Below are 19,110 nucleotides of genomic sequence, written 5' to 3'. Positions count from 1 at the left end.
GCAAGTTTGAAGCAGAAATATTGTTTCAGTGACAAGATATAGTCCACAATCACTTTTTTTTTGGCAGGTCGAAAATGGCATATTATGGGTATTAATGTTCCTTTAAAAGTTATTCAACAGTTCTAAGGGACTGATGGAGATATAATATGTCACATATGATTCTTCTGAATGATATCAGTCAAGTTTGAAGCAGAAATAGTATTTCAGTGACAAGATATAGGCGGCAATCACTTTTTGGCAGGCTGAAAATGGCATATTATCAATGTTAATGTTCCTTTAAAAGTTATTCAGCATTTCTTAGAGACTGTTTGGGATATGATGTGTCACATATAACCCTTTTGGATGATACCCACCAAGTTTGAAGCAGAAATATTGTTTCAGTGACAAGATATAGGCCACAATCACTTTTTGGCAGGTCGAAAATGGCATATTATGGGTATTAATGTTCCTTTAAAAGTTATTCAGCATTTCTTAGAGACTGATTGGGATATAATGTGTCACATATGATCCTTCTGAATGATATCAGTCTAGTTTGAAGCAGAAATATTGTTTCAGTGACAAGATATAGGCAGCAATCACTTTTTGGCAGGCTGAAAATGGCATTTTATCAGTTTTATTGTTCCCTTAAAGGTTATTCAGCAATTCTATGGGACTGTTTGAGTTATAACATGTCACATATGACCCTTTCGAATGACTTCCAGCAAGTTTGAAGCAGAAATATTGTTTCAGTGACAAGATATAGGTCACAATCACTTTTTGGCAGGTCGAAAATGGGTATTAATGGTCCTTTAAAAGTTATTCAACAGTCCTTAGAGACTGTTTGAGATACAGTGTGTCACATATAACCCTTTTGGATGATACCCAAAAAGTTTGATGCAGAAATATTGTTTCAGTGACAAGATATAGGCCACAATCACTTTTTGGCAGGTTGAAAATGGCATATTATGGGTATTAATGTTATTTTAAAAGTTTTTCAGCAGTTCTAATGGACTGTTTGAGATATAATATGTCACACAGGACCCTTCTGAGTGACATCCACCAAGTTTGAAACCGAAATATTGTTTCAGTGACAAGTTATAGGCCACAATCACTTTTTGGTAGCGCTAAAATGCCATGTTCTCAGTCGCTATTATGAACAAACAAGAAAGAGTCATGGTGATACTGGCACAATAGGTCTTTATTGTTTTAACTACTATTCGACAGTCTTATAACAAATATGAACAACGAGAGTAAACCTGTAGGCATTAATTATTCCATCGTCATGCGTGTAGTCATTCGTGACTGCGCTACACACTGAAAGCAACCTTCTGATAAGCGTCATAATTCGGTTACAAGAAACGTTAAAGTTCCATAAATGCATACCTTTGCCTAATAACAAAGGCATAAATGTGTTTGGGTTCCCCCCCCCCCACGTTATATCAGTTGCACGGAAGTAGCTGGCAACGCAAGTAATCCGAGCGCTGCAGCTTTAAGCAGCTGCGCGCGCTCCCGCGGACGGCAATCAGTTTCTGGCAGACAATCACTTTTGGGCACAACACCTGCAATCAGCCCTCTTGGGTGGCCAGCCGTGATCGTATAGTGGTTAGTACTCTGCGTTGTGGCCGCAGCAACCCCGGTTCGAATCCGGGTCACGGCATACACTTTTGAAGCGAATATTATCAAACACTGTAAATCAGTAACGGCGGAGAGACGGCTTTCATATGAGCAAAGTACAAATTGTACATTTAGCAAAGCAAAACTGAGACAAGCCTCTTACTATGCACGTGTTTGTGTGTAAATACCTTGCGTATTTCATTGTGCCACCACGTTGGTCGTTCATTTCACATAACAAGAAGCTTTCTGAATTACTTGCATACATAAAGACCGCTTACTATTATATGGAATTACCAGAACCTCTATTCATTCCACTTTAGAGCTCCGTGGTTTATTTTGCGTGAATCGTCCATGACTTTATATTGGACCACCTTTCAATCATAGATTCCCTTTTATGACCATAGAAACAACAGATTTTTTTTTCCTTTCAGATCCAGAGGTCACTGTAAACCACAAGTGAGAGAACATAAAACATATGAAATATCCATTAAAGCTAAATATACTGTACTGAAATTCAAAACCTATTTAAAATCCTAAATAAAGTGTAATAACAATCACTGACCAGCAGATGTCGTGTGTGACCCTGTGTATAAAAGCAAGACGCACAGTGTAAACTCAGTGAAGTACTGGCATGATAAGAAAGATTAATGGGCCAAACCTTGTTAGGTTTGATTAATGAATCAGTAGGCTCTGACACTGTATTATTTGCCAAGCAGACACATGCGTATACAGTCAAGAGCCAACACCTATTGCAGAGGCAAGGTGGACACCGGGATTATAGCCCAGATCTCCGAGGAATAAAAGGCTCCAGATTCCTCCACATCAGCTGTAGATTTCACTGTAAATTTGTAACAGTTTACAAAAGTCTCTAGTCTCGGAGTTTAAAGAGGGGATGACTAGTCTGGTTTATATTGTGCTTGTATTCCTGTACCAAGGGTTCTTTTTTTCTTTTTGTTTGTCTTTCTCAAACAAATGGTCTCAAATACCCTGCTTGGCATTCTTTCACAGGAGAAGTTGTTGGTTTTGAGGTGTCTGTGGAAATACTGCATTATTATGTAAAGTGGGTGCTGTTTAGGGAACCTTATCTACAGGCTATCTACAGTAGCACAAATGCATGTACATGTGGAAGGCCCCATTCTTTATAATTATAATGACATTTGCTACCTTAAAGTGGATGTGCTGTGCTATTGTTCAACTGCATTTTTTTTTTCATGGACTTTAGAAGAATACCTGCGGGAAACTCACAACTCAATATTGATGTTATTTATCTTATACTGATCTTGGATCAGGTCATCATCTGTCTGTGACAGAAAGTTGTTGACTTCAAATGGTTTAGAAATGGCATTATAACCCTTCCCAGACTGATGAGCGCCAATTGTGGCTTCTTTAATATCAATGCTGATTGTGTATACACACAGACCAACAAACTGCCAAAACTTCTGCTTTCATAGGGGCTTATTAACATTTATTAAAGTGCATTTAAACACCATCGCCTTTCTACTACTTGAAACTGGTGAGATTTTTGTTAAATAGATAAGGACACAGTGTAAAATACAGGTGTTGCTGTTTATGTGAGGTATTTACAAAATTTTCATTTTGCTCCCCCCCCACCAAAAAAAGTTCAAATACTTCAATCCTATGAAAGAAATAAGGAACAGCATAACAATCCCTGTTTAAGGAGGCAACATTTCCATTCTGATGTTTTTGTCATTAGTACACTTTTTTAAATGTAGGACATCCAAAGTAGAATTTGTTACATTGTTACTAAGAGTTACTACGCAATTAAGTTAAGGGATGTTCTAAATGTTCTAAACCTGGATACAACAAAGCGGCTACATTTGTAACATTTTAAGTATCTACACATTCATTCATTCATGGGTTGCTGGTTTGTGTTTTGTGTGCCTGCGGGCAGGCTTTTCCTCTCCTCGCTCTCCCCCCTCTCTCTCTTTTTCTCTCCCAGAAGCAGCCATATTGGAATGCTGGATGTGGAGAGGGGAAGCAGGAACAGGCGACGAGAGGGAGAGCGAGAAGGGGGAAACGGGCTGGAGCGAAAAAAAACGCTATCTGAAAGTCCTTCCAGCTCTACAAGTGAAAATAACGGATTATTTACCGACCCTTCACAGCTTCTGTCGCCGGTAAAGTCAACTCAAACCTCTTGGACGTCACCTGGAATAAGTCAGCGTGAGTGATGTTGTGTTTTGGGGGGATTATTTCAACAGCTAAAAGATATTACGGGAGATGCAGTTGGGTTACCGTTCAGTCCTGGCTGGCGCTAGCTGTTTCCCTGCCCCAAGTATTTGGACTAATTTACTCACTTATTATTTGGGAAGTACCGGATAAGTTAGCTTAGCTTTAGGGCACCGTAACTAGGACATAGTTTACCTTTCGCTAAGTTGGAAAATAAGGTGACCTACTGCCACCAAACTCGTCGCCTCGGTCACATGGAGTGAATGCAGAGTGTAAGTTACGGTAAATAGTTGAACCGGATTAACCTACATTTATCTCCAGAATTACTTTACGCATTTGTTTGTCCTCATTCTCCCGGATTCAGCTGCTGCTTTACCTTGATTGACCGAACTTAACTGAACTCACATACTTTCCACCTTAAAAGAACACTTATGTTTCGTTTCCTCCTGTAATAGTGGAGAAATTCATAATAATAAGTTTTTCTCAATGTTTATTGGCCACACGAGTCTTATTTTATAAGATTTAAGATCTCATGTGACACGACTGCAATTCGTTTCCCCCCCCCCTGTTAACCAATAAGCTAATGCAGCATATCAAGGGCTGAAGGCCAAGAGCTATACAGGAATATACAGCCATTCATTGATTACTTTACTGAATGACAATTTCTTTTTGATAAACAGTTTCAGGCTTTTCCCTCAATCTAAGTGCCAAGTTGTGTCTGATTTTTATCTTACATATGGGATTTGCTCGTTTTCTTTTAACTTTATGTAGCTTTAAATTGAAAAGTGTTCGGTTTGGGGGTTGTTAGTCAGAGAAAATAAGATATTTGAGAGCATTGTATTGACTTGTAACCTTTTTTGGGCTTCTGGGGACTTCTCAGAGAGTTCATAAAGAAATGACCAGTTAAATCCATGGAAAATTCACAAAGATTAATTTTGTCCCTATATTATGAACAGTCATTATATATGGACGCTATGTGTATATATAATAGGGGCATAAGGAGTCAGTGTAAAGTTGGACAAACTGTCAAATGCAAGTGAATCACCTCAAAAACAGCATACTCCGTTCTTTATGTTCCCAAGTGTGAAAGAGCTGCAGTGCTGAGCTTGCCAATCCTTCATATTTCACATGCAAGAAAATGCTAATGAATTAAAGTATCCTGAGGCCACTGAAGCTTTAAACCAACAGTATACTAATAAGCGTGCAGTCCTGCATATGAATATTTTTCAATCTGAAGCTCTGAATTGTGTACTAATAAGATCCAGGGCTCTGAATTGCAGTTACATTACAAATACTTTTGGTTTACTTCTTAATTATTGAATATTTTGATTCTTTAAATTCATTTCTGTCCTCTTTTACTGACAAACCAATTTACTTATTCACATTGTGCATTCCTGGTATTTGAATAATGGCTCTTCTGATGAGATAAAAGTCGTTGCCGGGACGACATCCTGCAGGCACTACCTCCTACGCCGCAACAGGATAGTTTTAAGGCTTGTCAGATGCACATTTAGTTCATAATATCATACGCAATTGGCTGTAAAATAGATTTCCTCAGGTTTGATTGTGAATGAGACCTCTTTGCCAAGCAGCTTATCCACCCAGTGGGCTTGTATTCACTTAGACTCCAGCTGCATTCATTCAGCTCCCTCACCATGACCTAAGTGCTTAACCACTTGAATAGTGGTCTTAAGCTGCAAATCAGTATCTACCACAATCAGTTTTTGTGGATATTTGGGAGGCAGATAACACGCGAGTGGGTCAGATGTGAAATCGGTCCGATTTGATTACATTAAAATTCTTTCCAGTCATGCTTGCTTGAGCCATGCGGCGATAGAGTCTAGCTGCTGTCTACTAATTTGGCATCATAAGACCAAATCCATTATCTCAAGTAGAAACATGTCATTACACTCAGTATGTGAAACGAGTGGAAAACAACGCTGTTTTTCTCAAAATATCTGACATATTGAACCTCCTCTGGCTCTGGGAAATTCCTTGATATGGCACTTTAGGTTGGCTCTCGGCATTTATACCTTTGACTGCTGTTAAAAAGTTACTGCTTTCAATTTTTTTTTTTTTTTTAAATGAATGAATGCACTTTTACAGAGTCCAATAAATGGCTACACCTTTTCTGGCTTGAACCTTCTACAGCCTGGTCTACAGCAGGCTAATACAGGCGTGGCAGCGGTGTGTGTGTGTGTGTGTATGTTTCTGTGTGTGTAAATTGCGGAGCAGTGCAGGAGGCCTGTATTTATAGAAACACTTGACTACACTCAGAGACCTTACAGCAGCAGTGTACCACATTGCAGAGAGCTGTACTGTCTTTTCCTCTCCTGCAAGGTTTGCGCACTCTTTTTAGTTGTGGTGGGGTGTGTACTGACTGAGTTTTGAAAAGGTTCTTGATACCTTCTTTGTGTTGCACTAAAATCAGTTTTAGTCTAGGCCGACTGCAAAAACAGGCAGACAAGACAGTAACAAAGCTGTCAGTCTCGCGTCTTTTAAATTGTAGTACGTGGTGCGACTCATAAGCGATAGCAGTCATTGCAGACACACATTGTGCATGTTGAGGTATGCAGGGTTCCTGAATAAGAGTGTGCGTGTGTCACGAGGAATCAGTAAGACTTAATGAAGTAATCTGAGGAGAAGGGGGGCGTTGGCGACTGTGCTTGTTTCATTGCTTAGTTTGGTCCTTTTTGAATAAGTTGTACTGTTTTCCTAGCAGACAGGGTGGCCCTCTTTTTTTCTTGTTTTCCTCCCAATGTTTGGCTGCTTTGTACCTGCTGTGTAAATATATGCAGCTGTGGCAGGTCTAAACTCCTTTTCCACAAAACCTGCGCAAATCAACGATTCCTATTTGCAAGGTCACCTCAGGAAAGAACATAAACAAAAACGTGTGTGTTTAAGTGTCCCGAATCTGTAAATTCAGCTTCTGTCTTCTCGCTGAACTTATTCCCTTGCATCCTGCATGTGGTTTTAGCTGTGAAGGAAACTAAGTGTGTGTGTTGAGTGTTTGCACAGGAGACGAAAAGAACAGTCATTCCCTTTACTTGTGGATTGGCTGCATTCAGGAAGCAGACCCCACACCCCTCCACACACACACTAAGAGCACTTACTGTACATCCTAAAGCATGCTGTGTCCCTCAGGAGCTCAAAGGAAAACGCCCTCTTCCTCTCAGAAGCAGGAGCACCACTCAGACTCCAGCTGGTGTTTATGTGTGTGTCGTTGTGCGTCCTTGTTTGTGGGTTGCTTTTCGCTTTGATCGTGATTAAGATTGCTCAAGAAAATGCAGATAACTGTCGTGGGTTTGTCAGTTAGAAATGTCTCTGTAGTCCCTTAAAAAGTTGGGTTTGAGAAAGTGTGTGGACATTCTCATGGTTAAAAATGTATGTTTGCTAAGCTTATAATGCCCAGATGGGGGACACCTTCTTCCACCTGCATGTGAAGGCATCTGGATGGGTTTGTGTATTGTCTTAGCAGAATGCGAGCGTGTAAATTGCTGCCTGCGTAGATTTACACGCTCATATAATCACTGTTAACAACTATTGGCTAGCGGCGATGATGTGACTGACTTCTGGTCATGTTTTCCTCATCAGTCTGCTTATAAGATTAATTATTTCCCCTATTGTTCTGTATTTCTTTAGTTATTAAAACACAATACTTTGAAATTGAGGAAGTTTTTTATAAATTTATGAATACTGATCTTGAGGAAGCAAATATTGGAATAGTGCCTTGATTATTCCATCTGTTTAAGACTGTGGGTATTTTCTTATGAAAACCCCAACAGCTAACAGATACTGTGGCCCTGAACCTTTCTACAAATTCTCTGACAGAGGTTGATATGAGAATGCCAATGTCTGAAACAGCCAAAGGTATCAGTAAACAGTATTTAACCTACCTGCTCTCAAACATAGCATCTCTCTGGTGTCTGAATGTGGCTGTTTTCTTTGGTAGTGCAGGTAATGGGGGGGAAATTAGGGTGCAGCAGTGGTAGCATCCATGGGCAGCCTCGAACTCCCCGTCTACATACAAAGAGTGTTTATTGTCACATGATGGCGAGTGTTAAAAACAATGAAGTGTCAACTGTAGCCACAGTCTGTGCTTTGCATTCTGTGTTTTTTAAATCTTTGTAAAAAAAAAAAAACAACTTACACAACCGCAGTGGCATAAATTAAGCATAATGGTCATTCAAGGTACTGACTGGGCGTCCAGTGCCCTGCCATCTGTGTGCTCTATCAAATCAGCTTTGCCCCCCATAAGAACATGCATATTTCCAGTAGTGAGAACTGGACTGTCTTCTGCTGTGTGTTACATGTGAGAGAGGAGAGCTTCCAACAGTGTCCTGCCTTCACATTTTCCAGTAGTCATGTGTGAAAATGACTGCTGTCACATAATCATCCTGTGAACAGATCGTGACATGGCAACACTTAGACAGGGAGCCACAACATAAGACAGTCGACAGATTTATCATCATCTGGACTGAGTTTTAGAACCGTTTAGCACCGTCCACATCTATAAAATGTTCTCGCTGTGCGTCACTTTATAGCTGGTAGTTGGTGACTAGTGGATATCCTAATGTAGCTAACGACTGCTCCTGTGTCTGTCAGCGTCACTGCCATTTGTAATTGCTTAAATTGGAAAAGTTTAATGCGGGATCCTTCCCCTTTGCTTTGCTGCTGGCTACTACACATGCTAGTCATTTCTTGTGTGGATGCTCCATTATAAATAACATTGTGTATGTTACATAGTACAAGTGAACTGGTTTATTGACAGAACTGAAGCTCAGTACGTTTGCTTTAGTATGTCTACGTTTGCACTGCACTCTAAGTGTAGTTTGCTTGCTGCAGCTGAAACTTGCTACAATGGCAGGAAATGACATCATAGTTAATGACTTGTCCCTCCTTGGGGCATGCACACACAAGGACAGTCTCACACACACACATACAAACACACACACACACACACTTGGAGTGAGGTACCTTCGGTCATGCAGGTCACTGGTGCAGCATGTCAGCTAGTGATGAATGGAACTGAAATGCAGTGATTCCCTCTGGCGTAGAGATGCGAGTGTATGTATGTGTGTGTGTGTGTGTGTGTGTATTTGTGTGCCTGCGTGTGCACAGTTGAACCAAAACGACTCGAGAAAAACTAATAACTGTTCTCACATTCCTTTAATTTTCCTCTGTGCTGTAACTGAAGTGTTGAAAATAACAATTAAAACCACAGATATTGTGAATCAGTTGCCCCTCTCCCACTTTGTGTGCGTATGTGTGGTGTTTGAGCGAACAGTGTAATTACACTGCAGTGAGTCAGAGGGGGGAGAGAGAAAGAAGTAATTGTTGGGCTTTGTCATATAGATGGAGAGAAAAGATGTGGGAGGAGGAGAAAGCTGGGCGGAGAAGACAGAACATTTTCTGTGTTTGTGCATATATGCAGAAAATGTGACCTTTTTTCTACTAAACATCAACCAAAATATCTTCTTTTATGTTCATATGCAGGATGTTTATCTTCACATTGGTGGGTTTCTCTTACCTCCTGCTGTGTGGGTTTATTTGTCCAGTTGCTCATTGCTCTGGTATCTCGGGATATGTTTCAGACGCCACTTCCTCTTCGTTCAAGCAAATTGTTGTCGATAGTTACATGAGAAAATCAATACTAATAATACTCATCTCTGCTGTTTTAAATACAAATGGGGTTTCTGGCAAGCGGTTTGGATTACCAGATTGACTGGAAACCGGGAGAACAGCTAATGTGGCTACAGGAAGGAAACAAAAACCTGTTTGGTTTAAACATCAAAAACCGTCTTTAAGTATACTGGCATGCAGAGTGTCTTAAAATTCTCTAGAAAGCGAATGTGAAGGTCCCAAACAAGCGTGTTGTTTCCCGAGGCAATTTTTAGCCCTTTATTTGTGCAAAAATACAGTTTTTATGTCTGACAAAATGTGGAATAATTGGCATTTTTCATAGAATCAGCTAAAGAAATGGAACAAATTATGTGTTTTGGGCTGTTAGTAACAAATTGCCCAAAACTAGTTTATCCTTTGAGTCAGGAACCTTTGTTATGCTTGAATTGTTGGTGGCATAACAAAAAACAAGCAAAAAACATTCCTCTGAAAATGATCAGGTACACGGAGTGGACTAAAAAATGAAGCACTCAATTTCCAAAGGAAAAAAAGTGAAATACCTTCAGAAATCCTGGAGAGCTATTGTTCAAATCCACCTTAAAAAACAACAACAACAACAACAACAAAAACTATAAGAAAGCCTACTAAATGTCTGCTTAGACATAAAAATATAAAGAAATGAGGGGTGGCTCTAGACTTTTGCACAGTGCTGTATCTGTATCACAGTGCTGGAGGTTTTCTTTTGGTCCCAGGCTAAAACATTTGTTTTCTATCCAGGAAAAGCCCTAAATACTAACAGATCCAGATGTAATGAATATTTTTAAACTTTTATATGTCTGATTTTTGGCTAACAGAATGCATGTGCACGAGATGGCTAAACAATTAAATAATGTCTTCATCGTGTGTGTGTTACAAGACACGTTTGCTGTAGTGTGGTTATTATTTTTAAATGATTCTCCCTTTACTTTCCTCTTCATATTGACACATGCATAACAACATCCCTAAAGCTCAAGTATCTCAACATTATTCTATAACAGTAAATATTATTATGTCATTAGTGTAATTGGGTTCTCTTGCACAGATACGGGGAAAGTGAGACATTTGGAAAGTGAGACGCAGGAACTTACAAAATTTGCAACAGAAACCAGCAAGCTAGCAGGGTTTAATGACTATATGTTGGCTGTTTCTCTCAACAAACCTTTAAAATCTCCAAAATGGTTCTGAGAACAACCGTAACATTAACTGAGCACGTAGAAACTGTAAATCACGATTTTTAAAGAATTTGAACCTGACATTTATCCATCAGATCTGAATACAGCATGTCACTCGAAATGTCAGTGTGTGGTGGCAGAAAATTTACTGAAAAGCTTCTCAGGCTTTAGGTCAGATACCAAAGCATTGAACGTCTGCTTTTCAGGTTCCGACTGCTCAGAAAGAACTTCAGTTTCATTTACAGTGAAAGCCACACACGCACTGAGAACAGGACCAAAGCAGTCTTCAGTGTCTGTTTGGCCAATCATATGATCTCATTTGTTCACTAGATCCGTGCACAGCCGCACACAAACATAAAAAAAAGAACACAGCCATGATGGATTATAAGGGGAAACACACAGTGATGAGCAAAGAAACACCTGGATGAAAGCCATAGGTATGACATCACACTCAGGGGCTGGTATGCTACCATAAACTAGTGTGGCTGAGGTCAGATGTGGGTGTGATCCCACAATGTCTGCTTGTGGGTCAATGTATATGTGTCTGTCTGTGAGATTAGTCACCAGCAGACGCACTCCGGTAACAAAGGTTCATTGAAGACTTGTTTGGAGGCTGTCTGCCTCTCCCTCTTTCTTTGTCTGGAAAAATGTTTTTGTCATTATATCAGCAGTAGCATTGCACAAAATACTTGGAAAGCCTTTTTTTTTCTTCTTGTAGCAGATGGGATCATTTTGCTGAATAAAATCCAGCATCATAGACATTAAATGGGTACAAAGCACGCTTTATTAGACCACTAAAGCTGCTCCTTTTGTGTCGTCATATGGAAAAATTTGGAGGTGATACATGTATTTGAAGGGTTTTGACTGTTAAATAGGGTATCATTTCTTCACTTATAAACCCAGAGGGTAAAATAAGCAGGGAAAAAAACACGAGTAGTGATTCTCAAATTGTGAGCTTCATGCCCCTAGTGGGACATGAAGGTACTGCGGGTGGGCTATGCCTGGTCATTTATAATTAATAGATTTAAAAAGAAATAATTCTACTGAAATTCTTATATATTCTAAAAAAATTAAAATTGGTGTGACTATATAATTTTAAAGGTTGCCAATCAAATCATAATGTGATTTGATTATATAACAGTAACGTTGTAGCATTAAACATGTTTCGAGTGGCTGACAGTTGCATTGGATCTTTAAAAGTTCTCGTAACATTTCAGCACTGGACTACAAGCAAATCACAAATCTAAAATATAGTGTCAAACACATGATGCAAACCCATTAATTCAGTAAACGAAATAATTCATATAATAAAAATATAAAATACATGAGAGGTGAGAAGGTTGAAGCCTGAAATGCCAACACGTGAGTACTGCCACAGTTAGCTGAATAGCATTATGTATTGGATAACATCTACACTCTGCTCACTTCATCAAATAACAACTTGCGATTTAATGAAAACATTTTAATTGCCTGAACTTTTACACACAGGACAAATTAATGCGTTGTATCACCAGTTTAGGTAGACCACACCATAAAGGCTAGCTAGCTATGAGCCGAACTACAGGGTGGGCCATTTATATGGATACACCGTAATAACATGGGATTGGTTGGTGATATTAAAGTCCTGTTTGTGGCACATTAGTATATGTGAGGGGGCAAACTCCTCAAGATGGGTGGTGACCATGGTGGCCATTTAGAAGTCGGCAATCTTGGATACAACTTTTGTTTTTTCAATAGGAAGAGGGCCATGTGACACATCAAACTTATTGGTAATGTCACAAGAAAAACAATGGTGTGCTTGGTTTCAACATAAATTTATTCTTTCATGAGTTATTTACAAGTTTCTGACCACTTATAAAACGTGTTCAATGTGCTGCCCATTGTGTTGGATTGTCAATGCAACCCTCTTCTCCCACTCTTCACACACTGATAGCAACACCACAGGAGAAATGCCAGCACAAGCATCCAGTATCCGTAGTTTCAGGTGCTGCACATCTCGTATCTTCACACCATAGACAATTGCCTTCAGATGACCCCAAAGATAAAAGTCTAAGGGGGTCAGATCGGGAGACCTTGGGGGCCATTCAACTGGCCCACGACGACCAATCCACTTTCCAGGAAACTGTTCATCTAGGAATGCTCGGACCTGGCACCAATAATGTGGTGGTGCACCATCTTGCTGGAAAAACTCAGGGAACGTGCCAGCTTCAGTGCATAAAAAGGGAAACACATCATCATGTAGCAATTTCAAATATCCAGTGGCCTTGAGGTTTCCATTGATGAAGAATGGACCCACTATCGTTGTACCCCATATACCACACCAAACCATCACTTTTGTTGTTCCAACAGTCTTGGAGAGATCCATCCAATGTGGGTTAGTGTCAGACCAATAGCGGTGGTTTTGTTTGTTAACTTCACCATTCACATAAAAGTTTGCCTCATCACTGAACAAACTCTTCTGCGTGAACTGAGGGTCCTGTTCCAATTTTTGTTTTGCCCATTCTGCATATTCTGTGCGCCAATCTGGGTCATCCTCGTTGAGATGCTGCAGTAGCTGAAGTTTGTAAGGGTGCCATTTGTGAGTAGCTAATATCCGCCGAAGGGATGTTCGACTAATGCCACTCTCCAGTGACATGCAGCGAGTGCTACGTTGTGGGCTCTTGCTGAATGAAGCTAGGACAGCCACTGATGTTTCTTCATTAGTGACAGTTTTCTTGCGTCCACATTTTGGCAAATCCAACACTGAACCAGTTTCACAAAACTTAGCAAGCAGTTTGCTAACTGTAGCATGGGAGATGGGTGGTCTCGTAGGGTGTCTTGCATTGAAATCTGCTGCAATGACCCGGTTACTGCGTTCACCAGATATCAACACAATTTCGATCCGCTCCTCACGTGTTAACCTCTTCGACATGTCAATGGCTGTGAACAAAGAGAAACTTCTAAATAACTCATGAAAGAATAAAGTTACGTTGAAACCAAGCACACCATTGTTTTTCTTGTGACATTACCAATAAGTTTGATGTGTCACATGGCCCTCTTCCTATTGAAAAAACAAAAGTTGTATCCAAGATGGCCGACTTCTAAATGGCCACCATGGTCACCACCCATCTTGAGGAGTTTGCCCCCTCACATATACTAATGTGCCACAAACAGGACTTTAATATCACCAACCATTCCCATTTTATTATGGTGTATCCATATAAATGGCCCACCCTGTAGAGTAAAAACAGCCTACAACAAGTGGTCTCCATATTATAGTTTGAAACTATATAACTGGAAAAATAACGCTCTGGGCTTTTTAAAACTCTGGTATCTTGCAGTTATGTGTTACACCTGCAAGATAAAATCTGTAGCACACCAGTCACACTAACATTTATCCAAACCGTGAGAGGCCGTTTTGTTGTCTGTTGCTTATCTTTCTATTGAAGATCGAGCTTCCTTTGTTGTTGTTTGTTATTTTGGAAAAGTGGAACCACAGTGGCAGTGGAAAAAGGTGGCCTGCTGTGAGAACCCGTGTTTTATTTTTACGTGGATGGCTGCGAAAATGTTGGTCACCTTGGTGAGAGAGAGCACGGCAAAGAAATGACGATCCCCTGGACAATATTGGGTGGAAATATCAGGTCCTGACGTTTTTATGATTGTTACTTTGACACCTATCACATGTTTATGGCAGTGGCGTCCCACAACGATAGCGACCTCTTTCAGCAGGATAAATGTGCCTTGTTGCTTTGCCAAAAATTGTTCCGGAGTGGTTTGACTTGATTTCCAAATTACCCAGATGATCCTGCAAAGCAAGTTTGATCCCACAGTGCAAACCAAGAATTTCAAGATCTCTGTTTTTTGGCAGCATGTGGCCCACACGCTAGTCAGGTGGTTTTAATGTCCAGGCGTCTATGTGTTTATATGACAGGTCACTTGAAAATGCATTGCCACTAGAGGGTGATGTTAGCACACCTCCTCTCAAAGAAAGGATGCCTGCACTGAGCAAGCCAGGAAGATTTAAGGACCGAGCTTAGAGCCACCTTCTAAATGAGAGTCAGAGCAGGGCTGTATATGTGTGTGTGTGTCTTTGTGTGACATCTTGGCCCACTAATCCAGTGGCCCATTAATCTGCTTTACTCCTGAGCAACTCTCGTCCTGTCTGCCCGCCTGTTTGCTTGATTTTGTGTGCGTGCGTGTGTGAGAGCTTGACTCTGCCACGGTTCATAGACTTTGCTGAGTGTCCAGTGTGACAATATACTGTGACATAGTGGATTTAATATTAAGGATCAGTGATAATCCCTTTTGATTTCATGGCACTTGGAGCGCATTTTCTGGAAAACAGCCATATATAGAGAAGTTCCAGGGTCCAGATTTCTGCTTCACTTCTGATGTTCATGCTTGCACATACTTACTAAGCTTGACATCTTTTATAGCCCTGAGTAGTTTAACTTCAAGCAATGTCTCTTTGAGTCTGGAAATAAATGGCATGTCCCGAGACAGCAGACTATTGCAAGCGTGACTGTTTGATTATAGCACTTGACATTGTTATTACTGATTCAGATGTTTTGGGGTGCTTCATCACGCTGCGTATCTGGCAGAAAATCAAGTGCAAATGCGTAAAATCTTAAAATTAAGGCAGATTTCCATGATTATTAGTTGTAAAGCCTAAAGCCCCAATTACACTTTCTGCTCTACATGATTAAAATTTTATCGTCTGCCAAGATCTGTGAGGGTTTGCTTGTGCCAACAAATATGCGAGCGCAGGCTTTTGCAGACACGTACTGTATCAAAGTTTAAACACAATGCCGCATGTCTCTTGTCCATGTTTTTGGGCGTAAGGGCGACGTGGGATCAGTGATGTCGGGATACAAATAACCTGATAGAAAATCTCAAGGAACTACCAAAAAAATAAGTGCATCTTTTCAACTTATAATCGCAAAACTTTAATATCCCATTTAACATATTAGTGCTTGTTCTCCTTTGCTATTATGCCAGTTTGATTTATGAAGTAATCAGTTGGTTTAAGCCCATTTGGATGAGGAGGTGGCTTCATACTCCTCTATGTCTCTGCGTGGAAGTTGATTACAGTATAATTGGATTAAATGGGTAAAGTCGGTGGAACAACTGACTGCAAGTCCCCATGTCTCTTTTTTTCTGCTCCAAAGATGGATGATTTCTGCAGGACGGTGTCGAGTTGAAAACATTACATTATGACTAATTGAGTAACACCACGGGGGGGGGGCATGTGTGTGACAGAGGCAGAATAGCCAAAGGGAAAACAATGCGCACACATTCATATTCATTTCTCTTATGTCATTCTCAGCTGTGTCTTTTTGCAGTTATCTTTTTTCAGTTTGTTCTTATTGATATTTCTGCACGGTTTTCTCTCATTTTACTCCTTTTTTTTGTTCATGTTGTCTTGCAGTTATTACATCATTTCTTATATCTTTCCCTCCTCACTTGTTTTGCCTCTATCTCCTGTACATCTGGCTCCCTCTCTCCCCCCTCCTTCACTCTCCTGGGGACAAAGACACCCACGTCTCCTCCTCCTTCCTTCTTTTCTCTCTTCCGTCTCCCTCCCCCCTTTCACATCCATAGGCTGCCTGCTGCTCCGCTTTCCCTCCCTCCTTTGGTTCTTCCCTCCACTCGAGTCCCACTCCTCGTGCTGCTTGCTGTGTATCTGTGTGTGTCAGTGTAGTAGAGGTTTGTAGTAGAGGGGGGGAGGCGGAGGCTGTGAGCTTAAGTCGGCATTATCCATCATTACAGAGTTAGCTGGCTAGCACAGCGCTAGCCCAAAGACCACAGAAGCTGGGGATATTGGCTTTTCCCAATTTAGCTGTCCTTTAGAGGAAGATTGGAGCTCTTCTCTTCTCTTCTCTTCTCTACTCTACTCTACTCTACTCTTCTCTTCTCTTCTCTTCTCTTCTCTTCTCTTCTCTTCTCTTCTCTTCTGGATATTAAATGGAAGGACTATACCATGGTAAGGCTTTTAACATGCTGTTGTATGCAAATTCTTTTTTTCTTTCTGTGTTAAACCATTATATGCATGCATGTTTATCCATATGTAAGAACTTTTAAGGCATTGACTGCCTAAAAAGTTGAAGTAGTTGTGGATTTGTGTGCGTGTGTGGTCACTATCACATTCAAACACACAGTGTCAGAGAGGTTTAGTTCTTTTGGTTTCCTGCTGTCATTACTTTGAATAACTATTATAAACTAAAAATTATTGTTGGTAAGTGCGGTTTTCTGCTGGTTATAATAAATATGATGATAAAGACGAGCAGAAGAGGGGCTGTAAAGAACGCTTTAATGGTTGATATTGGTTTTGGCTCTGGAGCAGGTTCTACTAATGTGAAGGTTAGTGGTTCAATCCCTGGTTCCACTGGTCTGCATGTGGACATGCTCCCCCAGTGCATACGCTGGTGTGTTTGTAATAGATATACACAGTGTTCAGAATAAAGTGCTGTGTGAATGTGGCATGGAAACTGGTTTGAAAAGTGTTATATAAGTACTAGTGCACTACTAAATGACGATGAGCAGGAGGAAGAGGGCGGAAAACCTGTGAATACACATGCTTACTTATTTACAGTCGAGCTGAGGCAATTAGTTTAGTTCAATTAATCAGATTAATTGCTCAAATTGTTCAACAAAATCATGAGCATTTGTTTGGTTTCAGATACTCAACTGTGACACACACACACACACACACACACACACACACACACACACACACACACACACACACACAGATTTGAACAAAACAAAATATTTCAGGGTATTATTTTTGAGTGGAAGATTGATGATGATTGCTATCTTTGTGCAGTCCTATTCGAAACCCTATTCATTAAATAATCTTCTCTCTTATCCACCTAAGTGTGTGGTTTTTTTTGTATGTAGGAGGCTTCAACTTCAACTGTGTGTGTGTGTGTGTGTGTGTGTGTGTGTGTGTGTGTGTGTGTGTGTGTGGAAGGCAGTACGTGTTAGATATGTGCGTCAAATTGATGGTTTGTGTTTGAATACACGTGTGCATCCCAACATAGTTCCCAATGCAGGCCACGTGGCTTCGTGTAGGTGTTGGTGTGTATTTGTGTAAGTGTTCTCTGCCTGTTTGTGTATTCTGCGTGCACATGTTGGCATGAACTAACAAGCCCCCTGTGGCGTTTTGTTACTGGGTTAGATCATCTATATTTTAGTGTGTATTAAACATGTTGATCTGTGCTTATAGTTCTTCTAAAGAGGTATCGCTAACAACTTCCCTCCTTCACATGTTCATGGAAAATGCAAGCAAGCAAGGCGCTGCTCCTTTACCTGTGTTAACATTAAAGAAGCTGAGCTGGCGATCACTTACTTTTGATTTCTGGTAGAGTCACAAATTAGTGTTTTATTTGTACAGTACATCCAGAAACAACAGTTTGACCCATGTCGTCTAATCTGGTATCCTTTGAATAACGAAAAACTTCAATCAAAAAGATGAATGTTGGATTGAAACTGTGTTAATAATGGATATGTAGTTAATTATACATGTTAGGATGCTGGTGCACGGTCTGGTACAAATTGTACCATCTAACGATCATTAAGTAGAGCCACTAAAGCGCTTGGACTCATTGGCCAATCAGAAATGAGAATTCACTTTTAGCCTTCCTCCCAGACAAGATAAAAGGCACCTTTAATATTTAATGGAAAGTGTGATTTTTGCCTTATTCAGAAACATGTTTTTCTCTGGTTAAGCAAGTGTAGATATGTTTCACCCACAGCTGGGACTGCACTATAAACTGGGTATTTTTGTCAGATTTGTTCGGATGTTTATTAAATAACACATGCAACCCTGGCGTCATTTAAAGATTATTTTGAAGCCTTCGCTATCTCACCAGTTCACACGCCCTAAATCTATGGAGGACCACAAGAGCCACGCGCATCGAAATAAAAATTTCTGTGCTTTAATAATGAATTGTAGAATAAATTCTGCAATTGTAAATTCATTTTTGAATTCCAATTTAATAAACTGCATTTCAAAATCCTTTTTCCACTTGCATTTTTCAAAAACTTTTTCCAATTGCACTTTAATAAACTACATTTTAAAATCCTTTTTCAGTTGCAATTTAATAAACTGCAGTTCAAAATCCTTTTCCACTTGCAATTTAATAAACTGCAGTTCAAAATCCTTTTCCACCTGCAATTTAATAAACTGCAGGTCAAAATCCTTTTCCACTTGCAATTTAATAAACTGCAGTTCAAAATCCTTTTTCCACTTGCAATTTAATAAACTGCAGGTCAAAATCCTTTTTCCACTTGCAATTTAATAAACTGCAGTTCAAAATCCTTTTTCCACTTGCAATTTAATAAACTGCAGGTCAAAATCCTTTTCCACCTGCAATTTAATAAACTGCAGTTGAAAATCCATTTCCTTTCCTGTTCGCTCCTGGATTAGCTGCTGGATTAGCTCTTCGATTAACAACTTGCTGGAGGCTATTCAAATTAGCCACACCGTGGGATGTAAGGAGCTCTCTGATTGGTT

At 40.1% G+C, this 19,110-nt stretch overlaps 1 protein-coding gene and 1 non-coding gene across 5 annotated transcripts in view; both read left to right on the top strand.

The window, feature by feature from the left end:
* The first annotated feature begins 1,564 nt into the window (after positions 1-1,564).
* On the top strand, positions 1,565-1,636 carry trnah-gug. Its single transcript has one exon. It is a non-coding gene; the product is annotated as a tRNA-His (tRNA).
* Positions 1,637-3,554: 1,918 nt separating this feature from the next.
* The window catches only part of ptk2aa (protein tyrosine kinase 2aa), a 70,732-nt gene continuing 55,176 nt past the window's right edge, over positions 3,555-19,110 (top strand). For all 4 annotated transcript variants that reach the window (XM_039605219.1, XM_031742739.2, XM_031742748.2 and 1 more), the window contains exon 1: positions 3,555-3,774. In XM_039605219.1, the coding sequence (XP_039461153.1) occupies positions 3,570-3,774 (205 nt within the window). In that variant the 5' untranslated portion in view covers positions 3,555-3,569. The remainder of the gene's footprint in view (positions 3,775-19,110) is intronic.

The sequence above is a fragment of the Oreochromis aureus genome, linkage group 22 (assembly GCF_013358895.1).
Source record: "Oreochromis aureus strain Israel breed Guangdong linkage group 22, ZZ_aureus, whole genome shotgun sequence".
NCBI classification, from domain to species: domain Eukaryota; kingdom Metazoa; phylum Chordata; class Actinopteri; order Cichliformes; family Cichlidae; genus Oreochromis; species Oreochromis aureus.
This window is presented reverse-complemented; position numbering and strand designations above follow the sequence as displayed.